At 37.9% G+C, this 22,860-nt stretch overlaps 2 protein-coding genes across 2 annotated transcripts in view; one reads left to right on the top strand and one right to left on the bottom strand.

Annotated features, from left to right (window-relative positions):
* Positions 1 to 22,860, top strand: part of FIRRM (FIGNL1 interacting regulator of recombination and mitosis) — a gene marked incomplete at its 5' end in the record, with an annotated part of 325,889 nt that overhangs the window by 52,411 nt on the left and 250,618 nt on the right. The gene's annotated exons all lie outside the window — the stretch shown is intronic.
* The window catches only part of F5 (coagulation factor V), an 86,878-nt gene that overhangs the window by 30,906 nt on the left and 33,112 nt on the right, over positions 1 to 22,860 (bottom strand). The window contains exons 4-10 of the mRNA XM_082439417.1: positions 18,012 to 18,224; positions 16,314 to 16,457; positions 13,696 to 13,917; positions 12,242 to 12,407; positions 2,881 to 3,061; positions 1,263 to 1,362; positions 617 to 828 (exon numbers count right to left, since the gene is read on the bottom strand). Coding sequence (XP_082295543.1) covers positions 617 to 828; positions 1,263 to 1,362; positions 2,881 to 3,061; positions 12,242 to 12,407; positions 13,696 to 13,917; positions 16,314 to 16,457; positions 18,012 to 18,224 — 1,238 coding nt within the window. The remainder of the gene's footprint in view (positions 1 to 616; positions 829 to 1,262; positions 1,363 to 2,880; positions 3,062 to 12,241; positions 12,408 to 13,695; positions 13,918 to 16,313; positions 16,458 to 18,011; positions 18,225 to 22,860) is intronic.

The following is a 22,860-nucleotide window of genomic DNA, read 5'->3' as shown; positions in this document are numbered from 1 at the left end:
ACAGAGCTTTACACTTTTACCAGATGGTATCTCATTGAGCCGTGAAACAACCCTATAAAATTTTTAGGAGGGGGTAATACCCTTTTTTTTTTTTTAATTTTATTTATTTGTTTATTTATTTATTTATTTGGTTGTGTCGGGTCTTAGTTGCAGCAGGCGGGCTCCTTAGTTGCAGCTCGTGGGCTTCTTAGTTGTGGCATGCAAACTCTTAGTTGCAGCATGCATGTGGGACCTAGTTCCCTGACCAGGGATCAAACCCTGGGCCCCCTGCATTGGGAGCGCGAGTCTTAACCACTGCACCACCAGGTAATACGCTTTTGATGAAAGGAAGAAATTAAGAGAAACTAGCACGGACAGATCTGGAATTTGAAACAAACAAAAAAAATACAGTTTCACACTGTAGACTTGCCTTCTCCAGTGAAAGTCCATATGGAAATAGACAAGACAAAAAAGTAGCTAAAGGAATAAGCATTGTTACATTCACACTAAAGAGGACTACTTAATATTTTCTGGTTCTCTAGAAGCAAAAGCCCCATTATTTAACAAGGAGAACTAATCTGTTCCAGTCAGAAGAAATTCCTGGAATTTCTGAAAGGTTACTTCAAGGACAAAATACCTGTATGCCTCGCTTATCCAAGGATCTGCTCTTACAAATTAGAAGTAGCCCTATCAGCCCAGAGGCAATGTCCCTTGTGATGTCCACATTACTGTAGTATGGTCTTGTTAAGCACTGAGCGTCGTTTTCCGTGGGTTCATCAGACTCTAGGATGTTCCACTTATAAGTATAGGTTTCCCCTGGTTGAACTGCTTTGATCATGGTGTTACTGCCTGAAAGAAAATATAGTCAAAATTGTTTTCGATTTTCAAAATTATTTCATGGAAATAAATTAAATAAACAAATAAGTAAATAAGAAATGAATGAATAATTTAAAATAATTGAGCTCTTGTTAGAATCAGTGTTGGGAAAGGAATATTATTTTTATATTAAGTTCCACTTGATAGAACTCTGGATAGCATGTAGCTATTACATATTTGTCCACTAGAGGCCACTTATGGCACTAACAAAGGACACCATATTTTGTAATCATTAGCATAAACAAAATCCCTGAAGTGAGCAGTGTTTGGTTGTGACTTTGAGGAAACCCCTATATGTGTACTACCTGACTGTATAAGTTATACTACTGGGCAAGGAGGACAGTAGAAAATTACGGCAACCTCTCAGAAGTCAATAGTTTCATTCAGTAGAAGTGAAAGGTTCAAACCTGAGGTGGAGGAAGAGTTGACTTCATCTTCATAAGGAGAGAAGGTCACACCGTGAGGGTAAATGCTGTAGCTGCGGCTGGCCATATTTTTGAACATGATCTACAAAATTAACTCAAATTCATTATTTCAGGATTTAAGGTCAATCATGAGAACAGAGGATGCTAGCTTTGCATATTTACTTGTGGAATAGTGTGCGTGTGTTTATGTCAATGCAAACTAATGCTGTTTATCTGAGTGGCAACCTCTCCCCATCACCTGACAGATGCGTTTGAGAGAGTTCCACTCACATAGTAAGGTGGAAAATGGAAAGAGAAGTCTAACCTTAGAAGTGACATTTTCCTCACAGTATATCACTCTCTCCAAGTTGGTCGCCATCCCCTGTCCCCTCTCCTTTCAGCTTGGACCACATCTGCCTTTGAATCTGCTCCTTCTCTTCTCTTAGACCATGATCACCTTCTCCAGCCTGCCAGATCCCCCAGAACCCTGTCATCAAGTCATCTTCTTGATGGGGCACAGAAAATAGCCAGATCCTGAATTGCCAATGAGGCATATTTCCACTTTCTAAGAGTACCTAAAAGGGATCAGAAATGAGGGAAGGAAAAGAGAACAGAGAAAGGCTGCTTTCTGTCCTTTTGTTATTTTTTAAATGAACAGAATTGGCCTTGTCTGTAGATATCCTCTTGGTTCATTCCCATGAAGAGGTGAAGGGAGGAGCTTTATGCACACAGGAGTCCTAGTTAGCCTGCTGAATCTTCAGAAGAGAATTTTAATCTTATCTTCTACTTGCTTGCCAAAGCATCTGGATCATCCTTAATCTGCAGATTATCTGCATTCTAGAATCTTGCCAAAGATTGCAACTTTCAGTTCTCTGCAGTCTAGTTCTTATCAGAAGGTAAGGTGATGATGTGACACAGCATTTAAGGAAAACTGTCTGAAGAACACTCAGTGTTCTTGAAACATATCAAAATTTACCTGCATCAGAGACCAATCATCAGAGAACTACATACCTAGACCACATTGATGAATTGTTTTCATTCAGTTGGGTTATGTTCTCAGCTATAATGAGAAACATTATTTTAAAAAGCTTTGTAACTTTTAAATTTATAAATTTATTGTACCAGTAGGAAGTTATCAAGGATTCCATCTACTACATCACACAGCACCCTCTTTTTTAAGGATCCATGGGAGAAATTCCTCTTAAGTCTCAATAGCAGGGGAAACTGTGCTTCTTTTATGACTACTGTGACTCCTGCCCTGACCTAGTTCCCTTTTTACTTCGGCTGCTAGAAAGCTTAGGACAAAATTTGTTGACAACATTATAGGAGCATATGGTATGTGTTTCATCATGCTTATCTTACCCTTGGCTTTATTTTCTTTGTCCCCATATTATCCTTCACCCCAATTACACTGGCTCCTTGTTTTATTCCTTTATAATTTGATAAACTGTCTCAGATTGTTTGTATTATGAGATAGGCTACAATAAGCACAAATACTAAATAAAAATTAAAGCTGCATTTTAATTAAAACTTATATGGACACATTAAAAAAATAACCAGTACTTATAATCTTGTTTTCACTATTTAATTTCTTCCATGGTTCTATATTTCTGTTACTTACTTTAAGTGTGTCTCTGACCTGGGCTCTGATAATAGGGCCCAAGATCCCCCCATCTTCTTTGCTATTGGGATTCTCCAGGCGTTTGGTGAAGGATGCATCTTGGTACTGTTTGTAGACAACCTTCTTATAATGTTTTCCAATTTGGTTTGAGAAATTATCCAAATGCAGAGATCTGTACTTTCTTAAAGTGAAATAAAATTTAAAAGATTAAATCATTTTCTCAAGTAGAGACCCCAGTATGATAGGGAAACGCTTATGCTTAGAAGTTCTGCTATTGAATTAGCTAAAATGCTAGTTTCCTTAAGGAAAACAAACAAACAAACCTTAATGTGGTTTGCAAAGTCCTGATACCTTCTCTCTAGTTGGAAAACTGGAAACCTCTGATCTGTCTCCTCCACCATTGATAAAGTCTTAATCATGGTTAGAACCAGCTACTTAGATCTTCCTGTCACTATGGTTTCTAGAGTAGACCTTCGCTATCTCTGAAAGGTCTACCTGGATGAAAGGATAAGATACACTATGAATTTTTCTTAAGTATTTCTTATCACTTAACTTATGATATCCTTATTGGCTTTCCAGGTATTTCTCAATCTCTAAAAGCACAATCCCACTCTAGGAAGCTTCTGCTGTCTTTATTAAACATAAGTTCTGTGCTGTTGGGCGATCTCTTCTACCATCCACCCAATCCTGGTGCCATCTGAAAACCAACTGCCTTCACCCATCTTCTGTAGCTACTGCAATAAATGATTTAGGGGAAGCAACATGAACCACTTTCCCCCTTAGTCCTTTTTATAGCCTTAGTTTGCAAAAGCAGAGTTCCATGGTAGAGTTTATCCATTTTATGCGTTTATTTTACACAATAAAAATCACTGACTGCTGCTAGAGAGTTCTGGATTCTTATCTCAACCCCACTTCCCTAACCCTTCCTGCATTTTCTAAATATTCACTTGTATTAATTTCATGTGTATAATTCCAGAGCATCTTTATGCAAATATGACTTGCAAATATAAATATTCTTATCCTTTCACTCCTTTAACAAAAGGCAGCTATTTATATAGTCCATACTATACCTTGAAGTTTTTTTGCATTTTTCCAGCTGTATTGAGGTATAATTGACAAATGTATGTATTTAAGGTGTACAACATAATAATTTATATATGAATATATGAGACTACCACAGTCAAGCTAATTACCACTTCCATCACCTCACCTAGTTACTAATATTTTTAAATTTTGAGAACACTTAAGATCTACTGTCTTAACAAATTTCAAGTGTACAATACAGTGTTATTAACTATAGTGTTACTAACTATAGTTAATATACTGCACTGTTTGTTAGGTCTCCAGAACTTATTTATTTTGAAACTGAAGGTTTGTATACTTTGATCAACATCTCTGCATTCCCCTCACCTCCCAGCCCCTGGCAACCACCATTATACTCTCTGCTTCTACGAGTTCGACTTTTTTAGATTCCACATATAAGTGAGATCATGCAATATTTGTAATTCTGTGTCTGGACTATTTCACTTAGCCTAATGCCCTGCAGGTTTATCCATGTTGTTACAAATGGCAAGATTTCCTTCTTTTTTAAGGCTGAATGATATTCCATTGTATATATAAACCATATTTCTAAAAATTCATTTATCCATTGATAGACACTCAGGTTGTTTCCATATGTAGGCTATCATGGATAACACTGCAATGAACATGGGAGTGCAAATATCTCTTTGATATACTGATTTCATTTCCTTTGGATATATACCCAGAAGTGGTAGTTCTATTTTTAATTTTTTGAGGAAGCTCCTTACTGTTTTCCATAAAGGCTGCACCAATTTACATTCTCACCAACAGTGTACAAGGATTCCACTTTCTCCACACCCTCATCCACAGTTGTTACCTCTTTTTCATCCTAGTTATTCTCATAGGTATGAGGTGATATCTCATCATGGATATGATTTGCATTTTGCTCATGATTAGTGATGCTGAACACCTTTTCATATGCCTATTGGCCATTTGTATGTTTTCTTCTTTTTACCACAGTTGACAATTTTAATTTTTTAATTTTTAAAATTTATTTATTTATTTATTGGCTGTATTGGGTCTTCATTGCTGTGTATGGGCTTTCCCTAGCTGTGGCAAGTGGGGGCTACTCTTTTGTTGCAGTGCACGGGCTTCTCATTTCAGTGGCTTCTCTTGTTGCAGAGCACGGGCTCTAGATGCGCAGGCTCAGTAGTTGTGGTGCACAGGCTCAGTTGCTCCATGGCATGTGGGATCTTCCCGGACCAGGGATCGAACCCGTGTCTCCTGCATTGGCAGTCAGATTCTTAACCACTGCACCACCAGGGAAGTCCCTGTATGTTTTCTTTAGAAAGATGTCAGTTTAGATCCTTTGCCCATTTTTAAAATCAGGCTATTTTTGTTTGTTTGTTTTGCCTTTGAGTTACATAAGTTCCTTTTATATTTTGTATATTAACCTCTTATCAGATATATGGTTTGCAAATATTTTCTCCCATTCTGTAGGTTATATTTTTATTTTGTTGATTGTTTCTTTTGCTGTGCAGAAGTTTTTCAGCTTGATGTAGCCCCACTTGTTTATTTTTGCTTTTGGTACTTATGCTTTTGGTGTCATACCCAAAAAAATCATTGCCAAGACAAATGTCAAAGAGATTTTCTGTTATATTTTCTTCTAGTGGTTTTATGGTTTCAGGTATTACATTTAAGTTTTTAAATTATTTTAAGTTAATTTTTGTCTATGCTGTAAGTTAAGGGTCTAATTTTATTTTTTTGCATATGGATATCCAGTTTTTTCCACCATCATTTATTGAAGAGACTGTCCTTTCCTCATTGTGTATTCTTAGTGCCCTTGTCAAAGATTAGTTGACCATATATGCATGGGTTTATTTCTGGGCCCTTACTTCTGTTCATTTGGTATATGTGTCTGTTTTTATGCCATTATTATACTGTTCGATTACTATAGCTTTGTAATATAGTTTGAAATCAGGAAGTATGATGCCTCAAGCTTTGCTCTTCTTGCTCACGATTGCTTGGGCTATTCAGGGTCTTCTGTTGTTTCATCTGAATTTTAGAATTGTTTTTTTTTTTCTATTTCTTTGAAAAATGTCATTGGAATTTAATAGTGATTGCCTTGAATCTGTAGATCACTTTGTGTAATGTGGGCATTTTAACAAAGTTAATTCTTCTAATCCATAAACACGGGACATCTTTGTATTTGATTGTATCTTCTTCAATTTCTTTCATTGTTGTCTTATAGTTTTCAGTGTGTAGCTCTTTCACTACCTTGGTTAAATTTCCTAAGTATTTTATTCTTTTAAAAAAAATTCTATTGTAAATGGAAGTATTTTCTTAATTTCTGTTTGGATTGTTCATTGTTAGTGTATATAAATTCAACTGATTTTCATTATGTTCATTTTGTTTTGTTTGTTCATTATGAGTTATTTTCATAAATGGGTGTTGAATTTTGTCAAAAGCTTTTTCTGCATCTATTGAAATGATCATATGGTTTTTATCCTTCAATTTGTTAATATGTGTATCACATTGATTGATTTGTGTATATTGAAGAATCCTTGCATCCCTGGGATAAATCCCACTTGATCATGGTGTATGATCCTTTTAATGTGTTGTTGGATTCTGTTTGCGAGTATTTTGTTGAGGATTTCTGCATCTATATTCTTCAGTGATATTGGTCTATAATTTTCTTTTTTTGTAGTATCTTTGTCTGGTTTTGGTATCAGGGTGATGGTGGCCTCATAGAATGAGTTTGGGAGTGTTCCTTCCTCTGAAATTTTTTGAAAGAGTTTGAGAAGGATGGGTGTTAGCTCTTCTCTAAATGTTTGATAGAATACACCTGTGAAGCCATCTGGTTCTGGATGAAGAGTTTTAATCACAGTTTCAATTTCATTACTTGTGATTGGTCTGTTCATATTTTCTATTTCTTCCTGGTTCAGTCTTGGAAGGTTACACCTTTCTAAGAATTTGTCCACTTCTTCCAGGTTGTCCATTTTATTGGCATAGAGTTGCTCGTAGTAGTCTCATATGATGCTTTGTATTTCTGTGGTGTCCTTTTAACTTCTTTTTTATTTCTAATTTTATTGATTTGAGTCCTCTCCCTCTTTTTCTTGATGGATCTGGCTAAATGTTTATCAATTTTGTTTATCTTCTCAAAGAACCAGCTTTTAGTTTTATTGATCTTTGCTATTGTTTTCTTTGTTTCTATTTCAGTTATTTCTGCTCTGATCTTTATGATTTCTTTCCTTCTACTAACTTTGGGTTTTGTTTTTCCTTCTTTCTCTAGTTCCTTTAGGTGTAAGGTTAGATTGTTTATTTGAGATTTTTCTTGTTTCTTGAGGCAGGACTGTATTGCTATAAACTTCCCTCTTAGAACTGCTTTTGCTGCATCCCATAGGTTTTGGATCATCATGTTTTCATTGTCATTTTTCTCTAGGTATTTTTTGATTTCCTCTTTGATTTCTTCAGTGATCTCTTGGCTATTTAGTAACGTTTGTTTGGCCTCCGTGTGTTTGTGTTTTTTGTGTTTTTTTCCCTGTAATTTATTTCTAATCTCATAGCATTGTGGTCGGAAAAGATGCTTGATATGATTTGAATTTTCTTAAATTTACCAATGCTTGATTTGTGACCCAAGATGTGATCTATCCTGGAGAATGTTCCGTGTGCACTTGAGAAGAAAGTGTAATCTGCTGTTTTCGGATGGAATGTCCTATAAATACCAATTAAATCTATCTGGTCTGTTGTGTCATTTAAAGGTTGTGTTTCCTTATTAATTTTCTGTCTGGATGATCTGTCCATTGGTGTAAGTGAGGTGTTAAAGTCCCCCACTGTTATTGTGTTACTGTCAATTTCCTCTTTTATAGCTATTAGCATTTGCCTTATGTATTGAGGTGCTCCTATGTTGGGTGCATATATATTTATAATTGTTATATCTTCTTCTTGGATTGATCCCATGATCATTATGTAGTATCCTTCCTTGTCTCTTGTAACATTCTTTATTTTAAAGTCTATTTTTTCTGATATGAGTATTGCTACTCCAGGTTTCTTTTGATTTCCATGTTCATGGATTATCTTTTTCCATCCCCTCACTTTCATTCTGTATGTGTCCCTAGGTCTGAAGTGGGTCTCTTTTAGACAGCATATATATGGGTCTTGTTTTTGTATCCATTCAGTGAGTCTGTGTCTTTTGGTTAGAGCATTTAATCCATTCACATTTAAGGTAACTATCAATATGTATGTTCCTATGACCATTTTCTTAATTGCTTTGGGTTTGTTTTTGTAGGTCTTTTTCTTTTCTTCTGTTTCCCACTTAGAGAAGTTCCTTTAGCATTTGTTGTAGAGCTGGTTTGGTAGTGCTGAATTCTCTTAGCTTTTCCTTGTCTGTAAAGCTTTTGATTTCTCTGTCAAATCTGAATGAGATCCTTGCTGGGTAGAGTAATCTTGGTTGTAGGTTCTTCCCTTTCATCACTTTAAATATATCATCCCACTCCCTTCTGGCTTGTAGAGTTTCTGCTGAGAAATCAGCTGTTAACCTTATGGGAGTTCCCTTGTATGTTATTTGTCATTTTTCCCTCACTGCTTTCAATAATTTTTCTTTGTCTTTAATTTTTGTCAGTTTGATTACTGTGTGTCTCGGCATGTTTCTCCTTGCGTTTATCCTGTATGGGACTCTCTGCGCTTCCTGGACTTGGGTGGCTATTTCCTTTCCCATGTTAGGGAAGTTTTCGACTATAATCTCTTCAAATATTTTCTCTGGTCCTTTCTCTCTCTCTTCTCCTTCTGGGACCCCTATAATGCGAATGTTGTTATGTTTAATGTTGACCCAGAGGTCTCTTAGGCTGTCTTCATTTCTTTTCATTCTTTTTTCTTTATTCTGTTCCACAGCAGTGAATTCCACCATTCTGTCTTCCAGGTCACTTATCTGTTCTTCTGCCTCAGTTATTCTACTAATGATTCCTTCTAGTGTATTTTTCATTTTAGTTATTGCATTGTTCATCTTTGTTTGTTCTTTAATTCTTCTAGGTGTGTGTTCGTTAATTTTTCTAGGTCTTTGTTAAACATTTCTTGTACCTTCTCGATCTTTGCCTCCATTCTTTTTCCGAGGTCCTGGATCATCTTCACTATCATTATTCTGAATTCTTTTTCTGGAAGGTTGCCTATCTCCACTTCATTTGGTTGTTTTTCTGGGGTTTTATCTTGTTCCTTCATCTGGTACGTAGTCCTCTGCCTTTTCATTTTGTCTATCTTTCTGTGAATGTGGTTTTTGTTCCACAGGCTGCAGGATTGTAGTTCTTCTTGCTTCTGCTGTCTGCTCTCTGGTGCATGAGGCTCTCTTTCTTCTGTTTTAAATGTAGGCATTTATTACTATAGACTTCCCTCTTACAACCGCTTTTCTATATTCTATAAATTTTAGTATGTTGTATTTCTGTTTTCATTTGTCTCAAGATATATTTTGATTTCCTATTTGATTTCTTCTTTGATCCATTGGTTGTTCAGGAGACTAGTATTTAATCCACATATTTGTGAATTTTTCAGTTTTCTTCTGTTACTGATTTGTAGTTTCATACCATTATGGTGAGAGAAAATACTTGATATTATTTTAATATTCTTAATTTGTTAAAACTTGTTTTGTGGACTAATATGTTATGAAGAATCCTAGAGAATATTCCAGGTGCACTTGAGAAGAATATGTATTCTGCTGTTGTTCGATGGAATGTTCTTTATTTGGATGGAATGTTCTTTATATGTCTGTTAGGTACACTTGTTCTACAGTGTTATTCAATTCCACTGCTTCCTTATTGATTTTATGTCTGGATAATTTATCCATTGAATAAAGTGTGGTATTAAAGTCCCCTACTATTATTGTATTGCTGTCTATTTTTCCCTGTAGTTCCATTAATATTTGCTTCATATATTTAGGTGCTCTAATCTTGGGTGCATATATATTTATAATTTTTATAGTCTCTTGATTAATTGACCACTCTATCATTATATAGTGACCTTGTCTTTTTTATCCCTTCCCTTTTTTTTATGACTTTTTATTTTATGTTGGAGTATAGCTGATTAACAATATTGCGATAGCTTCAGGTGCACAGCAAATTGACTCAGCCATACATATACATGTATCCATTAATCTGCAGGTGTCCTTAAAGCTAAAGTGATAAGTCTGCTATTGAAGCTCTCTATTGAATATTTTCAGTTCTGTTATTGCATTCTTCAGCTCTAGGATTTGTTTGGTTATTTTTTTATGGTTTCTATTTATTAAATTTCTTATTTTGTTCATTTATTGTTTTCCTGATTTCATTTGATTACCTATCTGTGTTATCTTGTACCTCATTGAGCTTCTTTAAGATGATTATTTTTAATTCTTTGTCAGGCAATTTGTGGATCTCTATTTCTTTCACACTGGTTACTGGAGCTTTATTAGTTTCCTTTGGTGGTGTCATATTGCCTGATTCTGTGATTTGTGTAGCTTTGTTTTGGTGTTTGTGCATTTGATGGAGCAAACACCCCCTTCCAATCTTTACAGACAGGTTTTGGCAGGTAAAAACCTCGTGTCAGGTCTGCAGCCTGATGGAATTGCCTCTGGGATCACAGTTGAGTGAGGTTGGAACCAGGTCATGTGGTTGCTGCTGGCCCTGCAGCAGCATCTGTGGTTGGAAGGCCTTTTACCAGGGGCTCAGGTGGGCATAGACCCTGTCTGGTCCCTGGGAAAATGGAACTGCCTTCAGGACCTTGGTCAGTAGAGCTGGCACTGGGATAACACTCTACTTCAAGGTCCACAATTGGGTTTGCAAATGGTAGGCCTGTTACCAAGTGTGTAGATGGGTATGGCTCCCATCTGGCCCTTTGGAGGGCTCCCAGTGGGTCACTGGATGGGTCCCTGAGTGGGCAGAACTGCTCCTGAACTGCAGTTTTGAGGTCTGGAACTAGGTAACAGGGCCATTTCAAGATCTGTAGTGGGACCAAGGTCTGCAGGCCAGCCACCAGGGGCATGAGTGGATGTGACTCCCATCAGGTCCCTGGGCAGGCAAGACTACTCCTGCATCATGGCTGGGAGAAGGATGGAATTAGTTACAGGGCTGCTTCAAGATCCACAGTCAAACGGATGTCTGCAGGTCAGCCTACAGGGTCATGGACAGGCGTGACTCCTCCTGGGTTTCTTATCAAATGGTGCTGGTGGCAGGACCAAGGTTAAGTGGGGCTGTAGCTGAGTCCATAAGGGGAGGAGGCTATTTCCAGGTTTGTAACTGAATTACAGTTAGTGAACCAACCATCTGAGCATGGACTTGCCTTCTCAAAACCGTCCTCCTTGGTCTTGACTTCCACTGGGATTTTGCAGGTTCCTACTTTGATCCCAAAGCTCTCACAAAGGCACTTCTGTTTGTGGATGGCTGCCAAATTATCATTGCTGTGGGGGAATACAAGTGGGGGAATCTGCTATTCTACCTTCTTGCTCCCTTGACTTTTTAATTTAAAAATATCTCTTGGAGAACTTTTTATATTAGTATAGAGAGAGTTTTTGCATCCTCTTTAAAACAGATGCATAGTATTCCATTGTATGATGTACCATAACTTATTAATTTCCTATTGATGGACATTATGGGTTGTTTCCAATATTTTGCTGCAACAGTGCAGCACTGAACATCCTGTACACATACCATTTCACCTGTATACAAGTATATCTATATAGTAAATTCCCAGAGTGAGATTGCTGGATCAAAAAATATATGCATTTATAATTTTATACACATTGCCAAATTATCCTCTAGAATGGCTTTTCCAATTCGCTCTTCCACCAGCAATACATGATAGAGCTTGTTTCTCGCAGCCTTGCCAATACATTATGTCATCTAAACTTGTGAGTCTGATAGGTGAAAAATAGTATTTGAGAGAAGTTTAATTTACGTATTTCTCTTACTGTGAGTGAGCTTGAGTATTTTTCAAGTGTTTAAGAGCTATGTGCATTTCCAGTTTTCTTAATCCCACTCTCCCATTTCCTAATTTACAGAATAAGTAAAAGCTGTTTCTAACTTGTAGCGTTAAAGCAAAGCTCTTAGAAAGGTTTAACACAGTGCTTGGCAATAGGAAGCATTCAAGAAGTGGTAGCTGCTATTATTATTGCTGTTGTTACTACTACTACTATTATTATTTTTCTGAGTTCTCTTGAGGAGTTTGGAGTAATTTCAGATTGTTTTGGAAAAGAAAACCTGAATGAAATCCAATACATGCATTACCATGAAAGCTGTCAACTCATGACATTTCACCCCATGCATCTAGGACCCTACGGAAAATGTCTTGAATCTGCATAGTAGTAAGAACCCCTCAAACTCACTTGTCCATGTTTGCTGGTATTATAGGTGCATAGTCCCAAATGACTTCCTCTGCAGCAATGAAGTATTCCCATCTCTTAATGTGCCGCCTCTGGTCTCGAGTTAGTTTCTTAGGATTCCTGGTTTTCTTTGCACAGTTTTTAATGTCTATGTAAACCTGCATCCCAGCTGAGTTAGGACATAAAGACAATGAAAGAATCTGAGAGAAGAAATTAAGGCTGATAAAATGTACATCTTTTAAATAAATTTGTGGAAGTTTTCAATAATAACAGTGAAAGTAATGCTCATGCAACTTTTGAACATTTTGGTTTGAAGCTCTTTTAATACAGGGCAGAAGGAGCAAGAATAAAAAAGCGAGGGAAAGAGAGGATGAGTTAGAGGAAAAACTTGGAAAGCTATCCTTTGTTTCTTACCGGGGAGGAAAATTTCTTGAAATTTCCAGATCCTTAAAACCTTATGACTTAGGTCATGTCGATTTCTCATATTTCCTATAACCTCTTCCTTTTATTTGTAAAATGAAGATATTACTAGTGTATACTGTATGAAATTGTTCTTAAAAATTAAATAAGATAATACAAAAAGCACTTAACCTCAATAATGTTAGTTTTGCTGTTGTTTCATTAGTATTTGGGGCTCTATCTTCCAGGGATATTGTGACAATTTCATTACTTCAAATATAATTTTGACTGCTTAGTGTGAACAAAAAATGAAATGATCCCATAAAGTATCTCTTTTTTATATTTCTTGCTTTTATACACATTATTTTGGTAACACAATGATTTCCTATAGTGATATTTACTTATATTTACAGGAACCCTCCTCCTAACTGTTTTAAAGCAACAATGTGTAATAGACCGTTAGTTATTTTGTTTACCTGATACCATATAACAACCTAGGCTGATTTTTTCCCCCACTAGAATTCACTGATGTCCTTTAAAGCTCACTCCTCAGTTGGTTAGATACTATGTTTTTTCTATTCAACACACATCCACTGAGTTCCTCTTTGGGCCAGGCTCTGTGCTCATCTTGTTATGAAAGACAACTTTTTCATGTTAAAACTTTTACACTTTCGGTAACTTGGTGCTTCTATAAATTTACAGAAGTTTGAGCAGTTCCAATATCTAGTTCTTTTCCTTTAGCTGCATATTAAATAGCCCAAGAAAGAATATCTCTATGTATGTTTTTGTTTCCTTCCTCCTTTCTCCTTTCAAGGAAGTAGAGACCTCTTCGGCTTTTGCATCATTTTAAAAAATCTTTGTCAATTTCTCTACTTCCTCCATCCCCAACTAACGAGCTATAAGTCTAAGAGCAAAGTATCTAAATTCTGCTCTCAAGGACTAAGGAATGTATGTCTGGAGTGTGGATGGCTTGCAAAAGCAAAGGAAAATGAGGGAGTTAGTGCCTAGGAAGAAAGGATCCTACATTTGTAAGCAAGACTGTTGGAAGAATTTCTTGCCTTGAAAATGTTTTGGGATGAGCGAAGATATGACCCACTTTCCCTCTAGGCTCACGGTCATGTTTGCAGTTGTGGACGTAGCACTGACGAGAGTGATGGCTGAGATCTTATGATGGTTCTGCTCCAGGACCTGGCCGTTGAAATGAATGGAGAACAGTTCTGGCCCAGAGCTCATCCCAATCAGATGCCAACTGATGTGGTCATGGGCACAAACTGTTATATCTGAGGGAGAGAGAGAGAGATGGGGGCCAAAACAGGCAGTCAGCAGTCTGTGATAAAAAATTCACTCACCAGATACGTATTGAGCACCTGCTTTGCATCAGGCATTGTGCAAGGTTCCGGGGGGTATAGACACTCCCATTTTTGTTCCTGCCCTAGAAAAGCAGACATCTGAGTGGTGGGCAAACAAGCAGTCACAACTCATTGCAATAAGTGGTACTATAGAGCCCAGAGATGGGGGACATTAGTTTAGAAACACAGGGATTGCTAAGGCCAAGGAGAGAAGAAAGTAGGTGACCAACCATCCTGGTTTACTGAGGACTGAGGGGTTTCCCAGGAGGCAGGATTTTCAGTATTAGAATTGAGAAAGTCCTGGGCAAGTCTGAGTAGTTGGTCACTCTAATACCAATCGGGGCTTAGCTGGAGGGAGTTGCCAGAGCCTCCAATAGGGCTGAGTTTAAGGGCCTAAACCTCTAATCCTAAAAGGGCTTGATCCTAACAGGAAGAAGATGTGAAGATGCTTTAAGGATTTTATACTGTTTCTTTACCCGCTGGTTGATTGTTTTAATGACAAGGCAGTGAGTTACTGTGTGGGTTATAGGATCGCCTTAAAATGCAGTGGACAAATCCTCAGTATACTGGGTCACTGGGAGCGTTTCATGGATGGAGTAATGAGAACTGAGTATAAAAGCTGTTTGGCTCCTTCTTGCTCCCACAGTGACTCAGAAAATGCTGATTTGCTCTATAGGAGATTCCAACCTCTGGCTTCTATCCTTGGCTTGGGTTGTAAATTTCAGATCTATAATCACTCGATACTAGATCTTGGGGCCATGAATCAGTCCCTTACCCAAAGAGGGGCTAAGGGCTTGTCTTTTTTAGACCACTGTAACAAGACCAATTCCTAGTATCACAGGTGAGAACAAGAAGCTGGAAGGTAGGAGGCTTTGGTGGAAGACTTTATCTGCCTCCAGTCAATGCTTATATTGGGTTGAGCATTTCATACATCTGTATTAGCGTTTATCATATTTATTCAATTTATACTGCCCCATAAGGCAGTTTTACAAGCAGTAACTTTTCTCAGTTTCTACTACCAGCTACTTTCTACCCCAGCTACTCTATTTCAACTATAAATTCATAAATTCTATGCCCTGATAGAGTTATCAATTTTTATGTTTTCATATGGGTTATTTTGGCTTCTCCTTCTCTATATTTAGACAGATGATTTACTTTGCCAGGACACAGATACAATTTCTCTTTTGACCACTCCTCTCTAAGGCCCGTAGTATTAGACATGCTATGTTATCTGTAAAATAATTCTTAAACACCCTCTGCACCAGGATAGATGATTAACCCATTTTTTTACGAAAGCACATTGAGACAACTAACTGCTAAAAGCCACACTAAGGTAGAGAAGTGAGCAAGGTGTGAACTCAGGTGTGCTAACTCAGTTAACTAAGTTTTTAAACTCTGAATCAAAACCCAGGGTCATCTTAGTATATTTGTAATGACCCGGGTGGGAAGATAGAATCAAATGAAACGGAATACAATTTAAAAGCAATGTCCAGACCTCAACTCTTGACAAGTTTTATTTTTAGTAAGAGAAGCCATTTGTGATTTTCAGATATAGAGAACAGCCTCTATATAGAGCCTCTATATAGAGAAACTTAGTGTTTTGAAGCATAGTTTATTTAGTAAAGTAATATTTTCATTTTTCCCATTTTTCCCCCACAGGATCTTTGGTTCTAGGTCATTTCTATAGGAGAGAAGTAGAAGTGGTTTAGGTGGGGATCAGTTTTTTTTTCTCTTAACAATTGTTATGATTTTGCTTTTTCACAAGAGTCTACATGTAAATGAAAAGAGAAAAACATTCCATATGCCATTGAATATTACTCATCCATCATCTTTTGAAATGCTAGTAGTATTTTTGTATGTTGGATATTTCTCCTAATCTCCTGTTCATCTTCACTGTAAGTGTCTTCATTGCATTCTTCCTGCTGACCCTTCCTGCTGAGGATTGGCCTTGAACTCTGTTTCGTAGGGCTTCCTCTCTGGAAGAAAACATGGTCACCATGCAGCAGGGACCACACAACTCACTGAAGGAGACTAAGCTGATATCCTGGATGTCTTCCTGGAGATGTAGGCCAAGGTGAAACCTGCTCAGAGCACTACATGTAATAAGACTGCACACTGCTTCTCTTGGGTAGCTTCTAATTTGTCTGTTGTACTTGCTAGTTAAAAAAAAAAAAGATTAAACCTTGAGAACCACTGAACCAGATTACATCACCTTTCAGATTAGGAGTTAAAAAATAGTGAGTATGGTCAACTACCTTAGTGCCTTTAGGAAAACAGTGGGATCAATGCTTCAACTATTTTTGGATAGTACACAGCCCACGTGTTACCTGGCATTGTCCCATTCACATAGCCGTTGACTGTGTACATTAGGGATGATGTCTGGTTCCAGCTTTTACTTTCATCAAACACAGCAAACATCAGTACATGTTGCTTGTCAAACATCTTCTGTATCCCATCTTCAGTTAGGGTGCCTGTGAAAAAAGACATACTTTTAACAGCATCCCAGATAGAAGGCTCTCATTAGCTATTCCTAGATAACAGAGTTTAAGATAAGCAGCCAACCATAATGATGTCAACTGTAAAATGTTCTTATAAAAATAGCATCTATCAAGTAATAATGATTGAAGCCTTATTAAAATCCTGGTGCCACCTTGTTTTTTCTGGCACCTGATAGCCTTGAGGAATGGGGCTTTAAAAGTAAATTTGATCTGGCACAGAGAGAAAACATTTGGTGACTGTCAAGGCTTTAGTAAAAGTATCCATTTCTTCCAGTGTCAATAAGTCAATGCAGGGACTTCCCTGGTGGTGCAGTGATTAAGAATCCACCTGCTAATGCAGGGGACACGGGTTCGATCCCTGGTCCGGGAAGATCCCACATGTCGTGGAGCAACTAATCCCGTGCACCACAACTACTGAGCCTGCACTCTAGAGCCTGTGAGCCACAACTACTGAGTCCATGCGCCTAGAGCCCGTGCTCCACAAGAGAAACCACCACAATGAGAAGCCCGCGCACCGCAATGAAGAGTAGCCCCCGCTCGCCGCCAACTAGAGAAAGCCTGTGCACAGCAACAAAGACCCAACGCAGCCAAAAATAAATAAATAAATAAATAAATAAATTTATATTAAAAAAAAAATGCATAGGTACCATAGCTCATTTGGTAAAAGCATCACACTCCAAGTTTAATATAGCCATCTTGTAATGGGACACTAGAGAATTGGTTGAGAGGGTCAAGATTAATCCACTCTCATGAGTAAAAAATGCACCTGATAGTAAAATGAAAGAAGAGACTTTTATAAGTTTAAAATTTTTTCGGTGTCATCACAGTATCTTCTCTATACCAGGCAATGAAAATATGTATTTGTATAGTGAATAAATGAATTAGGAATGTATGTAGGTATGGTATGCGTGTATGTATAGACAGATGGTGAATCCATCACATTATCTCCCACAGTGCAGTTTGTTGTGGTTGTTTGTTTTAATGAAAGATGGGATGAATTCGTTTGGGGTAAAATAAAAGTCCAAGCTTGCTCCTAAGAAGCCCAGCCAATGAAATTTCTTACAAAGTCAGTTGAGTGTGTTTGAAACCTACCACTCAAAGTGTTCAGTTTGTTTACAAGAAAGGAACCTGGAGTTTTGTGTGTTTATAGACCAAATGACCAACCCAAACCTCAGATATATTACTCAAAGTTCTTTCCAAGTACTCTCAGCAGAGTACAGACTGCTGTATACTTTCAAAAAGACTTGGCCTTGAGGTAAATGTTACGGATCATATGGGCATGGCAGCAGAACATACTCTCAGACAGAGATTTACTTGCGAGAGACTCCCAGGACCGAGATGAAGGAGGGGGTGAAGAAACAGAGGAAGATTGCAAATCCTCAAATACCAATGTCAAACGATGATCTGGTTTCTGCACCCTTCTCTGCTTGATTTACGAAAAGATACCAAGACACTCCCAAGCCTCATTCCATTATAGTATCTTTACCAATCCAACATCTTTGCTGTTTTGATTTTTTTTTTTTTTACCTTTCTTACAAATAAGCAGAGGTCCAATCAGTCCAGAGTTGAAGTCGTGTACCAGATTTTCATAGGAGTAATAGATATGTGTGAGGCACGGAGGGTCATCGTGGGTGGGCCCACTGTCCTCACTGATATTCCACTCATAGGTGTATTCTTGGCCCGGAGCTACAGAATCATCCATCCTCTCCACAGGGAATGTGTGGTCAGGGTAAGAAGCACCTGGAGACGTAAAAGCCGTGAAAACATCTGGATAGTTTCTGAGAACAACCTTTTCATCACTCTCAAGTCTGGGGGAACATAAGTTCTCTATGAAGATATATATGCCTTTCTATAGAAAGCCGTCATTATTTGGAAAGATTCACATATATCCACTTGTATGTCTATGTAATTATAAAGGCTTTGATCCATGGTGATCTGAAGTGAACAAGAAATGTTACTAGTACATTATTTAAAGTTTAGCAAGTTATTTTTCCAAAGTATCTAAATAATTATTATTTAAATATAATCAGATAAGTGAATCACCTTTGATCAGAAAATCATCTCAGAATATGAAGATGGGTTATATCTTCTCTGTGATGCATGACAAGACATCTTTTTTTTAATTTTTATATTTTTTATTGAAGTACAGTTGATTTACAGTGTTGTGTTAGTTTCTGATATACAGCAGAGTGATTCAATTATATAGCTATACCTATATCTTCTTTTATATATTATTTTCCATTATCATTTATTACAGGATATTGAATATAGTTCCCTGTGCTATACAGTAGGAGCTTGTTGCTTATCTATTTTATTTATAGCAGTTTGTATCTGCTAATCCCAAACACCTAATTTATCCCTCTCCCATCCCCTTTTCCCTTTGGTAACCATAAGTTTGCATTCTATGTCTGTGATCTGTTTCTGTTTTGTAAATAAGTTCATTTGTATCATATTTCAAATTCCACATATAAGTGATATCATGTATTTGTCTTTCTCTGTCTGATTTACTTCACTTAGTATGATAATCTCTAGGTCCATCCATGTTGCTGCAAATGGCATTATTGCATTCTTTTTTATGGCTGAGTAGTATTCCATTGTGTATATATACCACATCTTCTTTATCCATTCATCTGTCAATGGACATTTAGGTTGCTTCCATGTCTTGGCTATTGTAAATAGTGCTGGTATGAACCTTGGGGTATATGTATCTTTCCAGATTAGAGTTTTGTCCAGATATATGCCCAGGAGTGGGATTGCTGGATCATATGGCAACTCTATTTTCAGTTTTTTGAGGAACCTCCATTCTGTTTCCATAGTGGCTGCACCAATATATGTTCCCACCAACAGTGTAGGAGGGTTCCCTTTTCTCCACACCCTCTCCAGCATTTGTTATTTGTAGGCTTTTAAATGATGCCATTCTGACTGTTGTGAGGTGATATCTCATTGTAGTTTTGATTTGCATTTCTCTAATAATTAGCAATGTTGAGCATCTTTTCATGTGCCTATTGACCATCTTGTATGTCTTCTTTGGAATAGAAGTGTCTATTCAGGTCTTCTGTCCATTTTTTGATTGGGTTGTTTGGGTTTTTTTTGTTCTTGTTGTTGCCATTATTGAGTTGTATGAGCTGTTTGCACATTTTGGAGATTAAGTCCTTGTTGGCCACATCGTTTGCAAAAATTTGCTCCCAGTCTGTAGGTAAGATATCTTATATTTAATCGCCTGTTAGCATGGGTTTAAGTGGTTGTAAGTACACTCAGATCTGTTTATATATTGTTTTGCTCTGTATTTCATGTCTTCTTTGCAACTGATGCCACCCTTAGCCCTGTTTTATCAGTTTATCACACCTCCACCATCTGATTATCCCAACTCTTTCCCCAGAGTCTTAAAGTCTATCCTATATGCAGTCTAATTGTCCTTGTATAAAATATATCTACCGGGGCTTCCCTGGTGGCGCAGTGGTTGAGAATCTGCCTGCCAATGCAGGGGACACAGGTTCGAGCCCTGGTCTGGGAAGATCCCACATGCCGCGGAGCAACTAGGCCCATGAACCACAATTACTGAGCCTGCACGTCTGGAACCTGTGCTCCGCAGCAAGAGAGGCCGCGATAGTGAGAGGCCCGCGCACCACGATGAAGAGTGGCCCCACTTGCCACAACTAGAGAAGGCCCTCGCACAGAAACGAAGACCCAACACAGCCATAAATAAATAAATAAAAGACTTTCTCTCTATTAAAAAAAAAAATATATATATATATCTACTGTCTGAAGTTTACATGCCTTACTTTGGTCCTTTGTGTACCCAAAGGCCCACTAGTAACACTTTCATGTGTATTCAACTTTCCCTACTGGTGAGAGACGGGGGAGGATATAGAAATGGTCTTCCTTATTGAAGAAAGGGAACGGTGATGCTGAAGAGTAAAAGCGGTGCAGAGGGTTGGGTGGGGCTTTCAACAACAAAGAGAAGATGTGGCCAGAGATGGAGCAAGTGAGGTCAGGAAGGGCAGAGGTCATTGTCATAGATAGCAAGTGGGAAGGGCAGTTTCTTCTGAGGCATTCCTCATTTAATTAGGTGAAAGTTTCACATCACTGGCTGGTGCCAGAATTTCTCTTTAGGATACAGTTATCTTTGTTTAGTACAACAGTCAATAAATTTCTTGAGGTGGAAGGTAAGACCATCAGACTGTAGATGTGGGTAGAAAATAAGGATCAGAAAAAAAGGGCTAAAATGTTTTACATAATGGAGTAAAGGGCCAGTGGAAACTACTCTTACTGAAGTGACTGTAGTTTTTGAAAACAAATGGTTAGTTTCTTTTCTTCCCTTTCCTCCTCCCTGTTCCTTTTCTTCTCCTCTTTATTCCTCCCCACTGCTTTCTCTCTCTCTCTCTCACTCGGTCCCCCTTCCTTTCATCATCTTTATTAAGGTATAAGTTACAAACAATACAATTCACCAATTTTAAGTACAATATTTGCTGAATTTTGACAAATAAGTACAGTTCTATAGCTACCATCACTATTGAGGTACAGAAGATTTCCATCAGTCCAAAAAGTTTCCATGTGCCATTCATAGCCATACCTTCCCCTGTTCTCTGGACACATGCAACCGCTGATTTACTTTCTGTCACTATGTTTTACTTTCCTATATTGTCATATAAATGGAATGACACATCCATTGTGTTTGATTATAGTTAGTTAGTATGGTATACCTTCAATCCTTTACTTTTTATCTTTAACGTGGATTTCTTGAGTTCAGCATAAAGTTGGGTGTTGCTTTTTATTCAATCTTAAAATCTCTTAGTTGTCGTGTTCTTCCCATTTGCTTTTAATGTAATTATTGATATGGTTGGGTTTAAATCTACCATTCTGCTATAGTTTTCTATTTGTCCATCTGGCTTTTATTCATTATTTTCTTTTCTTTCCTACTTTCTTTTGGATTAATTGAGGTTTTTTTTTTTTTTTTTTTAATTTTTGGCTGTGTTGGGTCTTCGTTGCTGTGTGCGGGCTTTCTCTAGTTGTGGCGAGCGGGGTCCACTCTTCATCGCGGTGCACGGGCCTCTTACTGTTGCGGCCTCTCTTGTTGCCGAGCACAGGCTCCAGACGCGCAGGCTCAGTAGTTGTGGCTCATGGGCCTATTTGCTCCGTGGCATGTGGGATCTTCCCAGACCAGGGCTCGAACCTGTGTCCCCTGCATTGGCAGGCAGATTCTCAACCACTGCGCCACCAGGGAAGCCCAGTATATTTTATGTTTCCTTTTTATCTCCACTATTGGTTTATTAGCTTTGCTTTGTTTTATTGGCAATGCCCTTCAGCTTACAAAATACAACTTTAACTTATCATAGTCTACCTTCAAATAATCTTATACCATTTTACTTATATTATAAGAAACTTGCAATAGTATATTTCCATCTTCCCCCTCCCAGCCTTTGTGCTATGGTTGTCATCCATTTCACTTCTACATATATAATATACCCCAAAATAAACTGTCGTTATTTTTTGCTTTCCAGTTTAGATAATCAGTTATCTTTTTAAGAGATTAAAAATGAAGAAAAATTTTCTCCATACTTACCCATTTCTGGAATTTTTATCCCTTCTTGTGGCCCCAAATATCTCTCTGATATAATCTTTTTCTGCCTAAAGTACTTCTTTTAACATTTTTTTTTCCTGGTCTGCTAATGAGAAATTGTTCCTGCTTTGTATGTCTAAAACAGTCTTTATTTTGCCTTCATTTTAAAAGAATATTTTTCCTTGGTGTAGAATGTCAAGTGGACAGATTGTCCCCATCCCCCCACACCCAGTACTTTAAAGATGTCCCTAACTATCTTCTGGCTCACGTTGTTTCTAATGATATCTGCTATCATTCTATGTTTTTTCCTCTGTGACTTTTTTTAAAAATTAATTAATTAATTAAATTTATTTTTTGGCTGCATTGGGTCTTCATTGCTGCACGTAGGCTTTCTCTAGTTGCGATGAGCAGGGGCTACTCTTCATTGCAGTGTGCGGGCTTCTCATAGCAGTGGCGCCTCTTGTTGTGGAGCACAGGCTCTAGGTGCACAGGCTCAGTAGTTGTGGCTCACGGGCTGTAGAGCACAGGCTCAGTAGTTGTGGCACACAGGCTTAGCTGCTCCACGGCATGTGAGATCTTCCCGGACCTGGGCTCGAACCCATGTCCCCTGCATTGGCAGGTGGATTCTTAACCACTGCATCACCAGGGAAGCCCCCTCTCTGTGACTTATTTCCTCTGACTGTTTTCAACATTTTCTCTTCATCGCTGGTGTTCAGCAATTTGATTATGATGTGCCTTGGTGTGGTTTTATTCATGTTTCTTCTTCTTGGTTTTGTTAAGCCTCCTGACTTTGTAGGTTTATAGTTTTCATCACAG

Source organism: Balaenoptera physalus (assembly GCF_965194825.1).
Source record: "Balaenoptera physalus genome assembly, chromosome: 1".
NCBI lineage: Eukaryota > Metazoa > Chordata > Mammalia > Artiodactyla > Balaenopteridae > Balaenoptera > Balaenoptera physalus.
This window is presented reverse-complemented; position numbering and strand designations above follow the sequence as displayed.